Source organism: Podarcis filfolensis (assembly GCF_964270895.1).
Source record: "Podarcis filfolensis genome assembly, chromosome: 3".
Lineage (NCBI taxonomy): Eukaryota > Metazoa > Chordata > Lepidosauria > Squamata > Lacertidae > Podarcis > Podarcis filfolensis.
In genome coordinates this window covers 13,844,784-13,859,699 of record NC_139606.1, presented here as the reverse complement: position 1 = coordinate 13,859,699, position 14,916 = coordinate 13,844,784, and the positions used below count along the sequence as shown (strand labels likewise).

At 47.1% G+C, this 14,916-nt stretch overlaps 1 protein-coding gene across 1 annotated transcript in view; it reads left to right on the top strand.

The window, feature by feature from the left end:
- JAG1 (jagged canonical Notch ligand 1) overlaps positions 1–14,916 on the top strand; it is a 70,121-nt gene that overhangs the window by 40,563 nt on the left and 14,642 nt on the right. Inside the window, exons 8-17 of the mRNA XM_083606827.1 lie at positions 647–760; positions 1,620–1,733; positions 4,279–4,392; positions 4,864–4,910; positions 6,598–6,771; positions 7,490–7,643; positions 9,423–9,587; positions 10,516–10,629; positions 13,055–13,168; positions 14,648–14,761. Coding sequence (XP_083462953.1) covers positions 647–760; positions 1,620–1,733; positions 4,279–4,392; positions 4,864–4,910; positions 6,598–6,771; positions 7,490–7,643; positions 9,423–9,587; positions 10,516–10,629; positions 13,055–13,168; positions 14,648–14,761 — 1,224 coding nt within the window. The remainder of the gene's footprint in view (positions 1–646; positions 761–1,619; positions 1,734–4,278; positions 4,393–4,863; positions 4,911–6,597; positions 6,772–7,489; positions 7,644–9,422; positions 9,588–10,515; positions 10,630–13,054; positions 13,169–14,647; positions 14,762–14,916) is intronic.

The window sequence follows — 14,916 nt, the reverse complement described above, 5'->3', positions numbered from 1 at the left end:
AGTTGCCAATAGGGACACGGGTGGCGCTGTGAGTTAAACCACAGAGCCTAGGACTTGCCGATCAGAAGGTCGGTGGTTCGAATCCCCATGATGGGGTGAGCTCCCATTGCTCGTTCCCAGCTCCTGCCAACCTAGCAGTTCGAAAGCACACCAGTTCAAGTAGATAAATAGGTACTGCTCTGGCGGGAAGGTAAACGGCGTTTCCGTGCGCTGCTCTGGTTCACCAGAAGTGGCTTTGTCATGCTGGCCACATGACTCTGAAGCTGTACGCCGGCTCCCTCGGCCAATAAAGCGAGATGAGCGCTGCAACCCCAGAGTCGGTCACAACTGGACCTAAGGTTCAAGGGTCCCTTTACCTTTACCTTTAATACAGTCGCCATGAGATGAGGCAACTCTGCCATAAGCAAGTATGAGCTACTTGCTTGGAAAGGGAGACAGGGGCCCTCAGATGGCTCACCCCACAAATAGATGCTTTTCCCTTCTAAACCTAGCCGCTTTCAGGAGTTTTGGGCACTGTGTTCCCCACCGGCTCAGAGCCCAAGAGATGGAGGGGACAGGGAAAGTAGGACAGGTGATTTTTTAAAAAATGAGGTTGTCCGTGTCACCGGCATTGGCCAAGCTGAAGAGGATTCTGTTCTTGCTGCAGCGGAACACGCCTGCCTTTCGGATCCTTGCCACAACGGAGGAAGCTGCCTCGAAACCTCGACGGGATTTGAGTGTGTCTGTGCTCCAGGCTGGGGGGCACCAACCTGCACACTCAGTAAGTGGACAAGAATTTCCCAGCTTAGCAAAAGCTTCGAAGCTTGCTGAACCCAAACTGCCGTGCTGGCTTTTCTCAGTGGTTTCTAATGGTCCGATGAAATTTCTGCCTGGGCTTGTAATACGCTTCAGCTTTCTGCTCTCTCCTTGAAATTGGCACGCTGGGCCTCCAGATCTTTGACAATTCCAGTTCGCTATCCCAAATGTCTTGCCGCTCGAATCTGGAAGTCTGAATGGTCCTTTGTGAACGTCCACAAATGGATATTTTACCTGGATAGCCTTGTCGGGCTAGTCGTCTCTCTCTGAGGGCAAGGGCAAAAATGGCTTGGCTGACATCTTTTCTCGAAAGTAGCGTTTCCCAAACTTGGGTCTCCAGCTGTTTTTGCACTTCAACTCCCATCATCCCTAGCTAGCGGGACCAGTGGTCAGGGATGATGGGAATTGTAGTCCCAAAACAACCGAAGACCCAAGTTTGGGAAATACTGCTTTAAAGGCTGCTCAGTTGTGAAAGTGCTGTCTGTCTGCGCATGAACGTATTTCAGATGATCAAAATGTGTAAGCATTGCCGGAGCTGCAACTGCAGGGTGGGTGGGGGAGGGGAATGAAAACCGGGAGACATGGTTTCATATTGGATAGGGCCAGGGAAACCTTTCCCCCTGCCCAGGTACTGCAGGCCCTTGTGGGTAATCTCCTCAGAGTTGGAACATCAGAGGTGGCTTGCTCTTCTGCATTGTCTACAGCGTTGGTCTCACTTTTTTGAATATAGCAATGGCTTTTGGCCTGTGCCTAGTGTGGCTGCCAGCCTAGCTGCTCTTGATGATACTGAGACACGCATACTAAAGCGAAATCTCTCTCGGTAGATATCGACGACTGCTCTCCAAACCCCTGCGGCCATGGAGGGACCTGCCAGGATCTGGTCGATGGGTTTAAATGTATTTGCCCACCTCAGTGGACTGGCAAAACGTGTCAGATTGGTAAGTATTGGACTGTAGATTTATGGAAGGGGGAAATAAGGAATTGGAGAACTTGCTCCAGATTTGGGGACGCCTGTCGCTGCGCGCTTCGTGCTGAGGAATGTTTGTGTCGGAATTGAATGGGGTAACGTGGTGCTTGTGAGTGTTGGGGGTCGTCTTTCCCTTTGAAGAAGTTGGCCTAGTGGAAGTTCGTAAGAATCATAGAGACCGAAAGGACCTTGTGGAGTATCTAGTAGAACCCTCTGCAATGCAGGAATATGCAGTTGTCTCTGATGGGGCTCGAACCTGCGACCTTGACATTATTCAGGCTCAGCCCGTGCTTTTGAAGCCACTGGGGATGCTTCCGCCGGGAGTGGAATAACTGGGATCTTTTAAAGAATGACAATGATGTCTGTCCCTCTCTCTCCCTTTCAGCACATGGGATTCTAATTGACATTATTAACATTTGCCGTAAATGGTGTAAAGGGTAAATGGTGTAACTGCCTGTTCCAGCATGTTTCAAATGTGTGATCTTGAGCATATGAGGCATGGGAGTCTCTGGGCTTCTTCTTGCCTTTCTGTGTCTAAATCACAGCAATCTTCTCTATTCCTCTTAATAATAACTGTGATTATATCATTTCTACCCTGCCCATCTGACTGCGTTGTCCCAGCCACTCTGGGCGGCTCTTGTATGGGGACAGTGGGCAAATGTTTCTGTGTGGTATCTGTAGAGCCTCCTACATTTTCTTTCCCTCATCCCAATTGTCCCCAAAGGACAATTTGTGCAGAGAACCCAGTGCATGAACCTGGTCTTTCCATGACTGCAGTTTCCTCCCGTAAGCTGTTTTGGTGACTGTGCTGGCCCTATGGCTTTGCTTCTCCATTCCCCCCAAAAGCTGCTATAACAGGAGACACTGGTTGTATGTCAGTGGAGTGGCTCCATAGCATAACACAACAAGATTGTGTTTGTTGAGAGCTGGATGCATGTGCAAAGAAACTTGTGAAGAGCCTTAGCCGAATCTTGTACGAACCTTCTGATCGAGGACCATGTCCTCAGCTACCCACCATCAACTTTTAGACTGCAGAGTAATTTCTGCAGCGATCCTTTGCCATTCATGCGAGCCCTTATTATTTAATTTGGAAATGTCACATGTCTGGTGAAAGGGACCGCGATCCACAAAGGCTTATGCCACAAATTGAGGTCACAGCTCAGATTTAAGTTGCTCTCAAACTGCAGTCGTACCTTGGAAGTCGAACGGAATCCCTTCTGGAAGTCTGTTTGACTTGCAAAATGTTTGGAAACCAAAGTGCGGCTTCTGATTGGCTGCAGGAAGGTCCTGCAGTCAATCGGAAGCCCCGCCGGACGTTTGGGTTCCAAAGAACATTTGCAAACCGGAACACTGACTTCGACATTCGACCTGCGAAGCGTTCGAGATCCAAGGTATGACTGTACTTCCCTGCCTTCCCCAGCCAGAGGTATCCTGGGATCTGTAGTTTAAGGGTGCTGGGAATTGTAGCTCTCCTAACAAAACTCAGCACCCTTAACAATCTGCTGTTCTTGGGATTCTTTGGGGAGCAGGGGGAAGCCCTGACTCTTGAAGTTGGTGTAAGAGTGCTTTGAACGTAGGGTGTGGATCTGAAATAAGTAGTTTTAAGTTTCCACAAGGCTCTTTGCTGCAACAGAGCTTATCCGCCTGGAGACTTATCTTTGCAGGATCTGCTGTGATGAGTGTTCCTATGACTCCTGCTGACATTTCTTCTTCTTAAGACAGGGTGTCCTTTTGCTGCCTCTCCCACCTCTCTCTCTCCCCCCCTCACCTCCCCGTCAGCCTGGTGGGAAAGCGATTCTCGTCCCTCTGTTCACATTAACTCCTTCAGACTAGAGGAGGAGAGGGAGAATTTGCAGCTGCATTCCGAGCTGTGGATGATCTCATGAAGAATGAGCTGTCTGCATTCTTCATCCAACAGTATTAATCCCAATGACTGGGGATGATGCTCTGTCATTTTGAAACTCTCCAACTCCCTTGCCTCCCTTTCTTTCTCCCTCCCACCCTCTTTTTCCCCTTTGTATTTTTTTTTAATTAAAAAAGTTGCTCTTAATTAAGGCCAAGGACTCCGTGATTGCCAGTGCCATAATTGGGGAAATAAAATCTGAAAATCCCGCAGTACAGTGGTAACTTGGGTTACATACGCTTCAGGTTACAGACTCTGCTAACCTAGAAATAGTGCTTCAGGTTAAGAACTTTGCTTCAGGATGAGAACAGAAATTGTGCTCCAGCGGTCCGGCAGCAGCGGGAGACCCCATTAGCCAAAGTGGTGCTTCAGGTTAAGAACAGTTTCAGGTTAAGTACGGACTTCTGGAACGAATGAAGTACTTAACCCGAGGTACCACTGTACTATTGCCTCGCCTCCGTCTTTTTTTGAAGTCTTGCTAATCCACTCCTGCGAGCTTAAAAACGAGAAGGAACTGTTTTGTCTTCCAACGAACTGCGTTTGCTGTGAAAACGAGAGTGCGTGGTCTGTGTCTCTCCCTTTGACAGCACCCCCTCCTCTCTTCTCTTTTCAGATGCCAACGAATGCGAGGGCAAACCTTGTCTGAATGCCAATTCCTGCAGGAACTTGATTGGCAACTACTATTGCAACTGTGTCCCTGGCTGGACTGGCCAGAACTGTGATATAAGTAGGCATCTTTTCCTCTGTATTCCCGATACTGCTGCTTTTTTTGCTTGGGTTTCTGCGGGCGAGAGGTCACCTGTGTTCTGAGTTTTGAGGCTCAGCTGTTGGCAATAGCCAGCAAAGGGTGGTGGTCAGCAGCCAATGTTTTTTAGAAAGGGAGTAGTCCGTCTGGCATGAATAAGAGGCCCTTTTCTCAAACCCATTAGTCCACGACACCGGCTATATGCCGATAAGGTGGCTTGAAACAATGATGTGAAGTTTTCCGCTTAGCTCCACTGTAAGAATGGCTCGGGGTTCCCACCCATTATCTTGGCCTTATCCGGAGGAAAGCATGCAGGAAGCTGGACAAAGGGATTTATCTAGCCTAGAGTTTCGAAGCCCGCTTGAATTCTTTCTCGTGCCTTTCCTATGCGCGCTGCCTTTCTAAAGGCTCGCCTACTCCCCTATGTGATTGATGCTATTTTCTGACTTGCAGATATTGACGACTGCATTGGGCAATGTCAGAATGGAGGATCTTGCAGGGTAAGTTGCAGATTAGTTGCGGAGAGCAGTGGCTGCGAATTGCAGCGACGAGAACGCTGTTGGACTTGCCCCTTGCTTGCAGGCTTCCCATGGGCACCCACGGGTGGCCACTGCAAGAACAGGGTGCTGGGTGGGCCAGTAGCCTGAATCAGCAAGGCTCGTCTTAACGTAGTTAAATGGGAAGGGACCAAGTTTTAAGTCTTCCGTTCACTTATTATGCAGGAGCATATTGATCTCGTCAGGACTTGACTCTCGGTAGAAATGTATATGATTTGATCCAAGAAATGTATTGGGTTGCCATGTATGTTTTCAACAGTAATCAGTACTGCAGAATAGGGATCAGCCACATTCTATCGGTCTTGCATCTGATCCACTTTGCTTTTGAATGCGTTTGCCCAGAAACCCACCCCATTCCGCCTTCTGTGTTTAATCTGCTGGTCTTCGCGCTTGAAAATCCTGGTTGAAAGTTCACCTTTAAAATACGCGTTTCAAAATGAACAGGGTTCTTTTCCCCCCCTCTGTCGGAATGCACATTTTAAAAATGGTTTCTGAGCTGAGAACTACAGCAAAAAACTGTGACGTGTAAAAATTGACAGTTGAGATTGGGAGTTGCAGATTGGGTCGGTCTGAATCATGGATGTAGCCAGGATTGGGTGGGGGGGCAGAACCTCAGTTAGCTGTGTATTTTATTGATTTGTATTGATTTAGGCGGGGGCAGTCCTGTCCCCCCCCCCCGGCTACACCCATGGTCTGCATTGAAATGCATAGATGATCGGATTTCTTGAGCACTCCTATAGCAGAGAACCAATTCTCATATTGTGGCACTGATTCCTCTCTGAATAAGCTTCTGGGACTTGGGGCTAAGGAGACAAGGAGGTTTCACAATCTGATCCCTTGAAGGTTTTAAAACAAACATGAGTGTGTATTTGAGACTCAACAGGCACAGTGTAGGCTCTCCAAAGGCTTACCGGGGGTGTGGCCTTCTTTGCAGTGTCATAGGATGATCTCTTAAATTATTTTGCACGATGCAAAGTGAAAATAGAACTATATTAATTGATATTGTCAAATCATTGTTCTCCCCCCCCCCCACATTTGGAATACTGTGAATTACTATCTTCCGTTATTAATTTGCTTCCAGCTTGTGTGTGTGTATCCGTTGAATGCTTCTGATGGGCCAAGCGAACTGTTTTGCTATTTTTTCCTTTTTATAAATATTTTTATTGAGTTTTACATAACCAATTTGAATTCAAACATCGTCGTTTAGGATCCCCTGAATCCTTTGACTTCCCTCTGCCCCTTTTTTCAACTGCCTCCCTTATTTTCTCTATTTTTAAAAACAAATGACCCATTTTTACCATAGTTCTTCGTATATTACAAGCATTACTCAAATCCTGCCAAAGTTTTTAGTTGTTTACAGTGCTCTCTTAAGTACATTGTAAAATTTCCCCACTCCTCCTTAAAGTTCTTCTCTTCCTGGTTTCTGGTTTTCCCGGTCAGTTTTGCCATTTCGGCGTAGTCCTTCATCTTCATCAACCATTCGTCGCTGGTCGGAACTTTATCGTCTTTCCATCCCTGGGCCAGTGGTATTTGTGCTGCTGTCGTCGCGTACATAAATAGTCGTTTCTGCTCCTTCAGAATCTTGCGGACTGTTTTTCTTTATTTTCTTCCTCTCTGTGCCCTTTTTCAGGACTTGGTTAATGGTTATCGATGCTCCTGCCCACTTGGCTATGCAGGGGATCACTGTGAGAGAGACATCGATGAATGTGCAAGCAACCCTTGTTTGAATGGGGGCCACTGCCAAGATGAAATCAATGGATTCCAGTGTCTCTGCCCGGCTGGATTCTCTGGAAATGTCTGTCAGGTGAGGGCTGCTGAAACGCAAGCTCCAGATAAGAGCCCCAAAGCTTCGACCGCTGTCCTGAATACCTGTATTCACCAAGTAGTGCTATGGACCCTCTCCCTCTTTTTTTTTTTTAATAGCTGTGGGGCAGAGAAACCCAGGGCTCCGTAAAGTACACTGAAAATTTGCAGTGCATGTTTTCCAAGTTATTAGAAATCAGCCCAAATTATATAAATTTAATACAGTTTCCTAAAACAATCAGGTTTCCCCACTCCTGTTGCAAACATATGTCCATTGCTTCCTCATGTACCGCTTCCTTCCTCTTTAATCTCCTCTTAATCCTTCTCTTGATGTTAGTCCATTCTCACAGTTGACATTTATAGTTTCCTATACAGCACCTCTGTTGTTTTTCATGAATATAAAATTCATTTCACGTGTGTACTCTTTCATAAACTTTCTCAGAACTGGTGTGTTGAGAAAGTTAATTGCCATTAAAAATTGCAGTAACTCTTGCATGCTAGACCTTTGCCCCCTCCTTGATAAACTTTTCGTTTTAGTGCAGTTGGCAAGTGTTGTTTTGTATGCTGTACACAAGTGATCGGGGGCGACGGAATCATAATAATAATAATAATAATAAAAAGGTCAGATTCTGTAACCGCTTCCTGCTTGCGGCTGTGTAATGATAATGAGCCCTTTGTCTCATTATCTCTTTTTTTCCTGCCTCCCCTTTTCCTCCTAGTTGGACATAGATTATTGCGAGCCCAACCCTTGCCAGAACGGGGCGCAGTGCTTCAATTACGAAAACGACTACTTCTGCAGCAACTGCCCCGAAGATTACGAGGGAAAGAACTGCTCGCACCTCAAGGATCACTGCCGCTCGACTCCTTGCGAAGGTAGACGTTGCATCTGGCCGGTCCGCTACGTCGCGGCCTGCTATTTTTCCGGGGAGGTTGGCGGAATGTGATGCTTTGTTCTTCAAAGGTCTTGAGTTCGATTCCTGACACTTTCCGTCAGGACTGGGAAAACGCCTTTTTTGACATCCTGGAGAGAACTGGCACCTACTGGGCAAATGGTTTGATATGGCAGAGGTGAGGAACATTTGCCCCTTGGGTGTTTCTGCACTACAAATCCCATTAGCCAGTTTTCAAGGATGATGGGAGTTGCTGTATAGCAACACCTGGAAGGCCAAGGGTCCCACTATAAGGCAAGGGTGTGGGGAACCTCAGGTGGGCGGCCCTCTTGTAAGAATTTCACCTGGCTTGACTCTGTCCTTGATCTGTGATCGTACCCTGCATGGTGGGTGCCCACCTGCAGCCACCAAGAGGTGTGGTTGGTGCTGTGGTCTAAACCACTGAGCCTCTTAAGCTTTTGCCTATCAGAAGGTTGGTGGTTCGAATCCCCGTGACGGAGTGAGCTCCCGTTGCTTTGTCCCAGCTCCTGCCAGCCTAGCAGTTCGAAAGCACGCCAGTTCAAGTAGATAAATAGGTACCACTGTGACAGGAAGGTGCTCTGGTTTCCGTCATGGTGTTCTGTGGATAAATGCTGGCTCTCTCGCCCTGAAAGCGAGATGAGCGCCACAACCCCATAGTGGCCATTGACCGGACTTAACCGTCCAGGGGTCCATTACCTTTTCTTTCCTGCAGCCACCTTTTGGTATGTGGCGCCTGAAACACTGTCCACAAAGGATGGTGGCTTCAAAGACTGTTTTACACCTCTGTTTTAGGGCATCTTCTTTTAACTACCGTATTCCTAGCTCTGTCGTACAGAAAGCAAAAACTGCAGAGTGTTGGCTTTCGGTGTGTGTGTGTGTGTGTGTGTGTGTGTGGCAAGTAGTAATTCTGCAGCACTATATGTCACCCTTGTTAGGCCAAGGCTTGTATGTGTGGCTCAGAATGGGACTTTCACGCGTGGCTCAGCTGTGTCATCATGGTGTACTGTGGTTCCTTGGTACGAGTCGCTGTGGCCCTGAGGCTTTTGGGTACAGTAGTACCTCGGGTTAAAACTTAATTCGTTCTGGAGGTCCGTTCTTAACCTGAAACTGTTCTTAACCTGAGTACCACTTTAGCTAATGGGGCCTCCCGCTGCCGCCGCGCAATTTCTGTTCTCATCCTGAAGCAAAGTTCTTAACCCGAGGTCCTATTTCTGGGTTAGCAGAGTCTGTTACCTGAAGCATCTGTAACCCGAGGTACCACTGTACTTGAAAAAGGCTTGCATTAGACCTCAGGTGGCTAACCTCAGCCCCCTGCCCCATCCATTTTTCCTAGACCTTTCAAGACCCCCACGAATTTTGACAGTTCAGAAGGGGGGAAGTAAACACAGCTTAGGGGGTAGGTGGGGAAGTTTAAACCTCCCTGCCTGGCCCACAGGAGAAGACAACTGTGCCCCCACCCCAATCATCCTATTAAGAATTTGAGTTAGGAGGAGGCAGGAGATGATCTCCGTGGCTTAGCTGAGAGGGGCGGTTGCATATCAGTGTGTCCTATACTTGCACATGGGAGTGGGGTGCCCCCCGCCGCTGGAATGTGGCTCCCGTTGGCGAAGAAATCTGGCCCCTGCTGTTTTATATGGCCTGCTTGTTTTAAGAGAAAGCACAAAGCCCTCGACCCACAGGAGGCCGGGGACGGCGTGGGTCTTTCGAGAGCTTTATGGTCCGTGTCTCCTCCCCCCTGCAGTCATTGACAGCTGCACGGTTGCCGTGGCGTCCAACAGCACCCCGGAAGGCGTCCGCTACATCTCTTCCAATGTCTGCGGTCCCCACGGGAAGTGCAAGAGCCAGGCGGGAGGCAAGTTCACTTGCGAATGCAGCAAAGGCTTCACCGGCACCTACTGCCATGAAAGTAAGTTTCTCCTCACCCTGCTTTTGTGGTGAACCCGACTCTCCCTTTCTCCACAGCCACCTTGAACGCCACAGCTTGTTTGGCCTTGGGAGCCAGGGGTTGGCTGCAGTCACCAAGGACACTTTTGGACTTTTGCTGCAATTTTGTTGCTTCCTCCTTGGTGGGCCAGTCGATGCTGGTATTCCCTTGGCCTCAAGGAAGCTCGTTTTAAGAGGCTCCTAGGTAGGGATGCGGGTGGCGCTGTGGGTTAAACCACAGAGCCTAAGACTTGAAGATCAGAAGGTTGGCGGTTCAAATCCCCGCGATGGAGTGAGCTCCCGTTGCTCGGTCCCTGCTCCTGCCAACCTAGCAGTTCGAAAGCATGTCAAAGTGCAAGTAGATAAATAGGTACCGCTCCGGCAGGAAGGTAAACGGCATTTCCGTGTGCTGCTCTGGTTCGCCAGAAGCGGCTTAGTCATGCTGGCCACATGACCCGGAAGCTGTCTGCGGACAAACACCGGCTCCCTTGGCCAATAAAGCGAGATGAGCGCCGCAAAACTAGAGTCGGTCACGACTGGACCTAATGGTCAGGGGTCCCTTTACCTTTACCTTTAGCCTTGAAGGTGCACCTTGGGTTTTTGTTTTTTTTAAATAAACGCCAACTTTATAAACATACAAAAGGCCTCCGGCAGTAGATGGCAAATTTTACGATGGGGGGTTTTATGAGCCGTCTTAAAGGAATGTTTTCAAACCTTTTAAGGTATGGAGAGTTGGCTTACTTTTTTTAGGAGCCTTCTCCTTTCGCTTGTCTTTTTTTTTTTTGCACTGGGTTGCAGTTTGGGTCCAGAGAGAGCAAGCTCTGGGTTCAATGGTTAACCCACCTCCTCCATCCAGCCCCAGTTTTCTAAACTTCCTTTTTTGTGCTTCATCTCTTTTAATTTTGTTGCAGACATCAACGATTGCGAGAGCAACCCGTGTAAGAATGGCGGCACGTGTATTGACGGCATCAATTCCTACAAATGCATTTGTAGCGATGGATGGGAAGGGACCTTTTGCGAAGCCAGTAAGCGGATCTTTGTTTCTCTACTGGAAGGGAGGTGGTTGAGGGATGGAGACTCTGTTGTTCTTCGTGTTGACACTTTTCACATCCTCTGTCTGGACTGCAGTCCTGAAAAGATCATCTTAAGGAGCAATGGGTGTTTTTTGTTCTTAAAAGAAAGACGCTACCCTATTATTCATTCATTCATTCATTCATTTATTCATATTCATTTCATTTTGATACTGCTTTATATTTTTAAGAAAATCCCAAATCTTATTGATTTCAGTTACATTCCAGTCATAATAGTAATCCCTTATACAGCAGCTGCAATATTTATAACTTCCATTCGTATTGACACATTTAATGATTTATAAGTCTACTTGAATAATAAAACATTGCTGAAGAAAGTCAAATATCAAGCATGCACTCAAAGCAACCTACTTAACAGGAAACTAAAAGATTATCTCAAAAGATTTCAAAATGAAATATTACAAAGGAGGTTAACTGCAGAATGCGCATTCAATACAGCAAAGTGAATCGAGAAAACCTTGAACATTGAAAGCATTGCTAATTATAAAATGCACATTTAAAACAGCATAATTAGCAAGAGAATTAAATGTTATCATGAGCAAAGAATGTATCTGCTGCAGTTGCTGCCAGTCCTGCCAATGGTGGTTCATGGCGGATGGCGGCTGTGGAAGCTCAGGCTCAGTGACCTGGGTCTGCACTAAGAGACAGCCAAGATGGTCTCTGAGCTTTTGTAGCTGGAGTTAATTGGGGTGCTGCCCTCCCAGGCTAGGTGGAAAGAGGCCTGCCAGACAGGGAGCAGGCCTTCTAGAACTCGCAGCCAAGATGGCACCCTCTCCATCTCTGCCTGGATTTTGGTTCTTGATTTGGGTCAGCAGACAGCCAGCTTGCTGAGTTTCTGCTACATATGCAGCACCATAAGCTACAGAAGAGTTGCATTCCTCTTGCGCTTGCCAGTCGGAAGGTTGGCGGTTCGAATCCCCGCGATGGAGTGAGCTCCCGTTGCTCTGTCCCAGCTCCTGCCACAACCTAGCAGTTCAAAGGCACGCCAGTGCAAGTAGATAAATAGGTACGGCCGCAGCGGGAAGGTAAATGGTGTTTCTGTGCGCTCTGGTTTCCATCACGGTGTTTGGTTGCGCTAGAAGTGGTTTACTCATGCTAGCCATGTCTATGGACAAACCCTCGGCCCAAAAGTGAGATGAGCGCTGCAACCCCATAGTTGTCTTTGACTGGACTTAACTATCCAGGGGTCCTTTACCTTTTAACTTTACCTGTATTCCAGTGGTGATGCACAAACTCATCTTAGAATTGGCAAACCACACTTTTTCTTTAGTAAAAATCAAAACAGCTGGCTGTTCTGATCTAAATCGCTCCCCAAGTGGAAGAAAGTTTCTGTATGTCAGATTCCTTTTTCGACTCGACTAAATGTTTTGTGGGTTGCCAGTCTGCTTGCGTGTAACATTCTCAGCACAAGTTGCTTTCCTTGCCACAGTTCATGGAACCATTCAATCTACTTAAATGATCTGGCTGGCTCCTTTGACTCTGGGGTTAAGTGACTCTGGAGTTGCTTAAACTATATTTTTGCCTTGTTAAAACTGGAGAAGTTTTGAAAAGTTGAAAAAAAATGTACGTTTAGGGATGACACACGTGATGAAACCTTGGCTGCCAGTAATTTGAGTTCAGAAGGGAATGGGTCACTTAAACTAGAGTGATCTTTTTGCCAGCCCCAGTACTGCTGAATAAAGGGCTTGAATGTTTTATATCCATGTATTTTCCTCTATAAAGACAGAACATCTCATTGCTCCTATCTTGGCATCGTAGAACAGCATCCCCCAACTTTGTACCTTCGAGATGTTGGGACTCCAATTCCCATCAGCCCTAGCCAGCATGGGCAGTGCTTGAGAACGATGGGTGTTGTAGTCCAACAATTTGAGTCCAAACATCCACCAGCCCTGGTTTATGAGGCTTCTGTCAGTAGAAACCTTTACTGTAAGGTTTTCTCTTGCTGTCATTTAGTTTTGAGATGATGACTAGCTCCTAATCCAAACACAGAGTTTCCCATCTCTGAAATCTCTCCCTTTTCCTCTGCGCTGCTTTGAGAAGGCAGAGGAGGGGCTGAACTGCTAGCCTTTGGCCTTGACACAGAATCATTATGTAATAAGGCCTCATTTGCTTTCAGCTTAACTGTTATATTTGTTTCGAGGGAGCCAGAGTGGTGTGTGTTGGCAAGGGAAGTTGAAAGTGAGCGGTGGGGTATGGTGCAGAATAAACATGATAACGTCAGCGGTGGCATTAAGGCGCTTAATCCAGACTTTGGGATGGGAGGCCAAAAGGAGGGCTGCAACATGCCTGAGGATAAAAAGCAAGCTCCTTTGCCACAACGCTTCTTTTTCTCCCTTTAACTCCCCCCTCTTCCTTCCAGATATCAACGACTGCAGCAAAAACCCCTGCCACAATGGAGGAACTTGCCGAGACTTGGTGAACGATTTCTTCTGCGAGTGCAAAAATGGCTGGAAAGGGAAAACCTGCCACTCGCGTGAGTGTTTTTTTGGGAGATACCCTAAATCGGTGCCACCACTAAAGTTCAGCGGTGCCTAGTTTGGCCTATGAATGGGGCCGGCTTATTATAATAGCCTCATTGGCCGATCGCTGCTGTGCGCCGTAAACTCGCTCACGGTGAAAAGGCAGCCTCTCCACTCGCTCCTGTGTCTCACTCCTCCCCTAATGGGAACAACAAACCACAACGCTTGGCTTACCTTGATGTCGGAACCTGAGATTGTGGTTTTGTTTCCCCCCCCTTCCCCATAAACAAATTGCGATCAGCAAGCCAAGATGTGTACTTGGCTCGGCGATTGTGCTTCGTTGGGGAGAAGCAAACCACAGTCTTGGGTTTGGGACATCGCGAGGAGCCAAGCTTTGTGGTTTGTTTCCTTGCGCCAGGCAGGGGAGCGAAGCCGGAGTCATTGTTTACAGCAAGCCGTGGTTCGTGGCTGGCTGCGTTGTGCAACGAAGTGTCATTTTTCCTGTCCCCCAAAGTATATTGAGGGTTTTTTTTTTAAAAAAAGGATCAGATCAGGAGCTCGAAACTAGATGCGTTATAGGCACACATGCCAAAGTTCTTCCTTAAGATTATTCTCTTTATTTCCCGGGTGCTATATATGGACAGATAAACTGGGGGAATGTCAAAGCTCATGGTCTCTGTGCCTCCTGTCAATCAAACGGCCGTTCCCAAGAACCAGTTCTCGAATGCACGTACATGTAGTGAGATTGGCGTTCATGTTGTAAGACCATGAGCTGGAAAGGGTAAAAGAGTATTGGGAAATGGTACATAATGAATTGAAAAAAAAGTTCAAAAATACTTTCCCCCAAAAAATCCAGAGTCCTTTCTGTTGGGGATAATTCAGACTGAAATTCCCAGGTGTCAAAAAAGGCTATTTATGTATGCAACAACTGTGGCCTGTGTTTTGTTAGCCGAAAAATGGAAAACGAGCAAGGTCCCAACCAATGAAGAATGGCAACCTAATTGACAGAATATGCACAACTTGCAGACTTAACATATAGAAAAGAAGAACATACGTTTAGAGAAGATTGGAAAACGTTTATTGAATATAGGGAAAATAATTGTGTACAGCTGAAAACGCTGGTAGCGTTGAGATAATTTCAACAGTGTAAATAAATTTTGATGGATGTAATAATGGAATACTGAATGGTATAGTTTCTGTAAAATATGCAGGGATTTATGATATGTAAAATGAACCATGGAAAGAGAAGAGGGGAAGTCATTGATATCTTAAGGATGTGAAAATGAGTACTTTAAATGGTAAAACAGAAAATTTAATAAAACATATATATATATATATAAGACCATGAGCTTATAACTCTCAGGGAAACGGGTGAGCTGTTTCTGCAACGATTTCCCGGAGAGCCTGTCTGCCCTGAGCCCGTTCCACATACGGCTTGAGGGGGAGCGCGTTCGCTTCTAACTAATCCTGCTTTTCCATTTGCACGCCTGCAGGCGACAGTCAGTGTGACGAAGCCACATGCAACAACGGAGGGACCTGCTATGACGAGGGAGATGCCTTCAAGTGCATGTGTCCCGCAGGATGGGAAGGAGCCACCTGCAACATCGGTTAGTAAATGGTTGTGGGCTCTGCTCATCATAATGTATTTTGATGGGTAGGGGGACCTGCGGTCCTCTGGATGTGACTGGACTCCCATTCTCTGTCCTGGCTGACCAGTGGCCATACTAGCTGGGGGCTGGCGGGTGTCGGGATTTCAGCATCA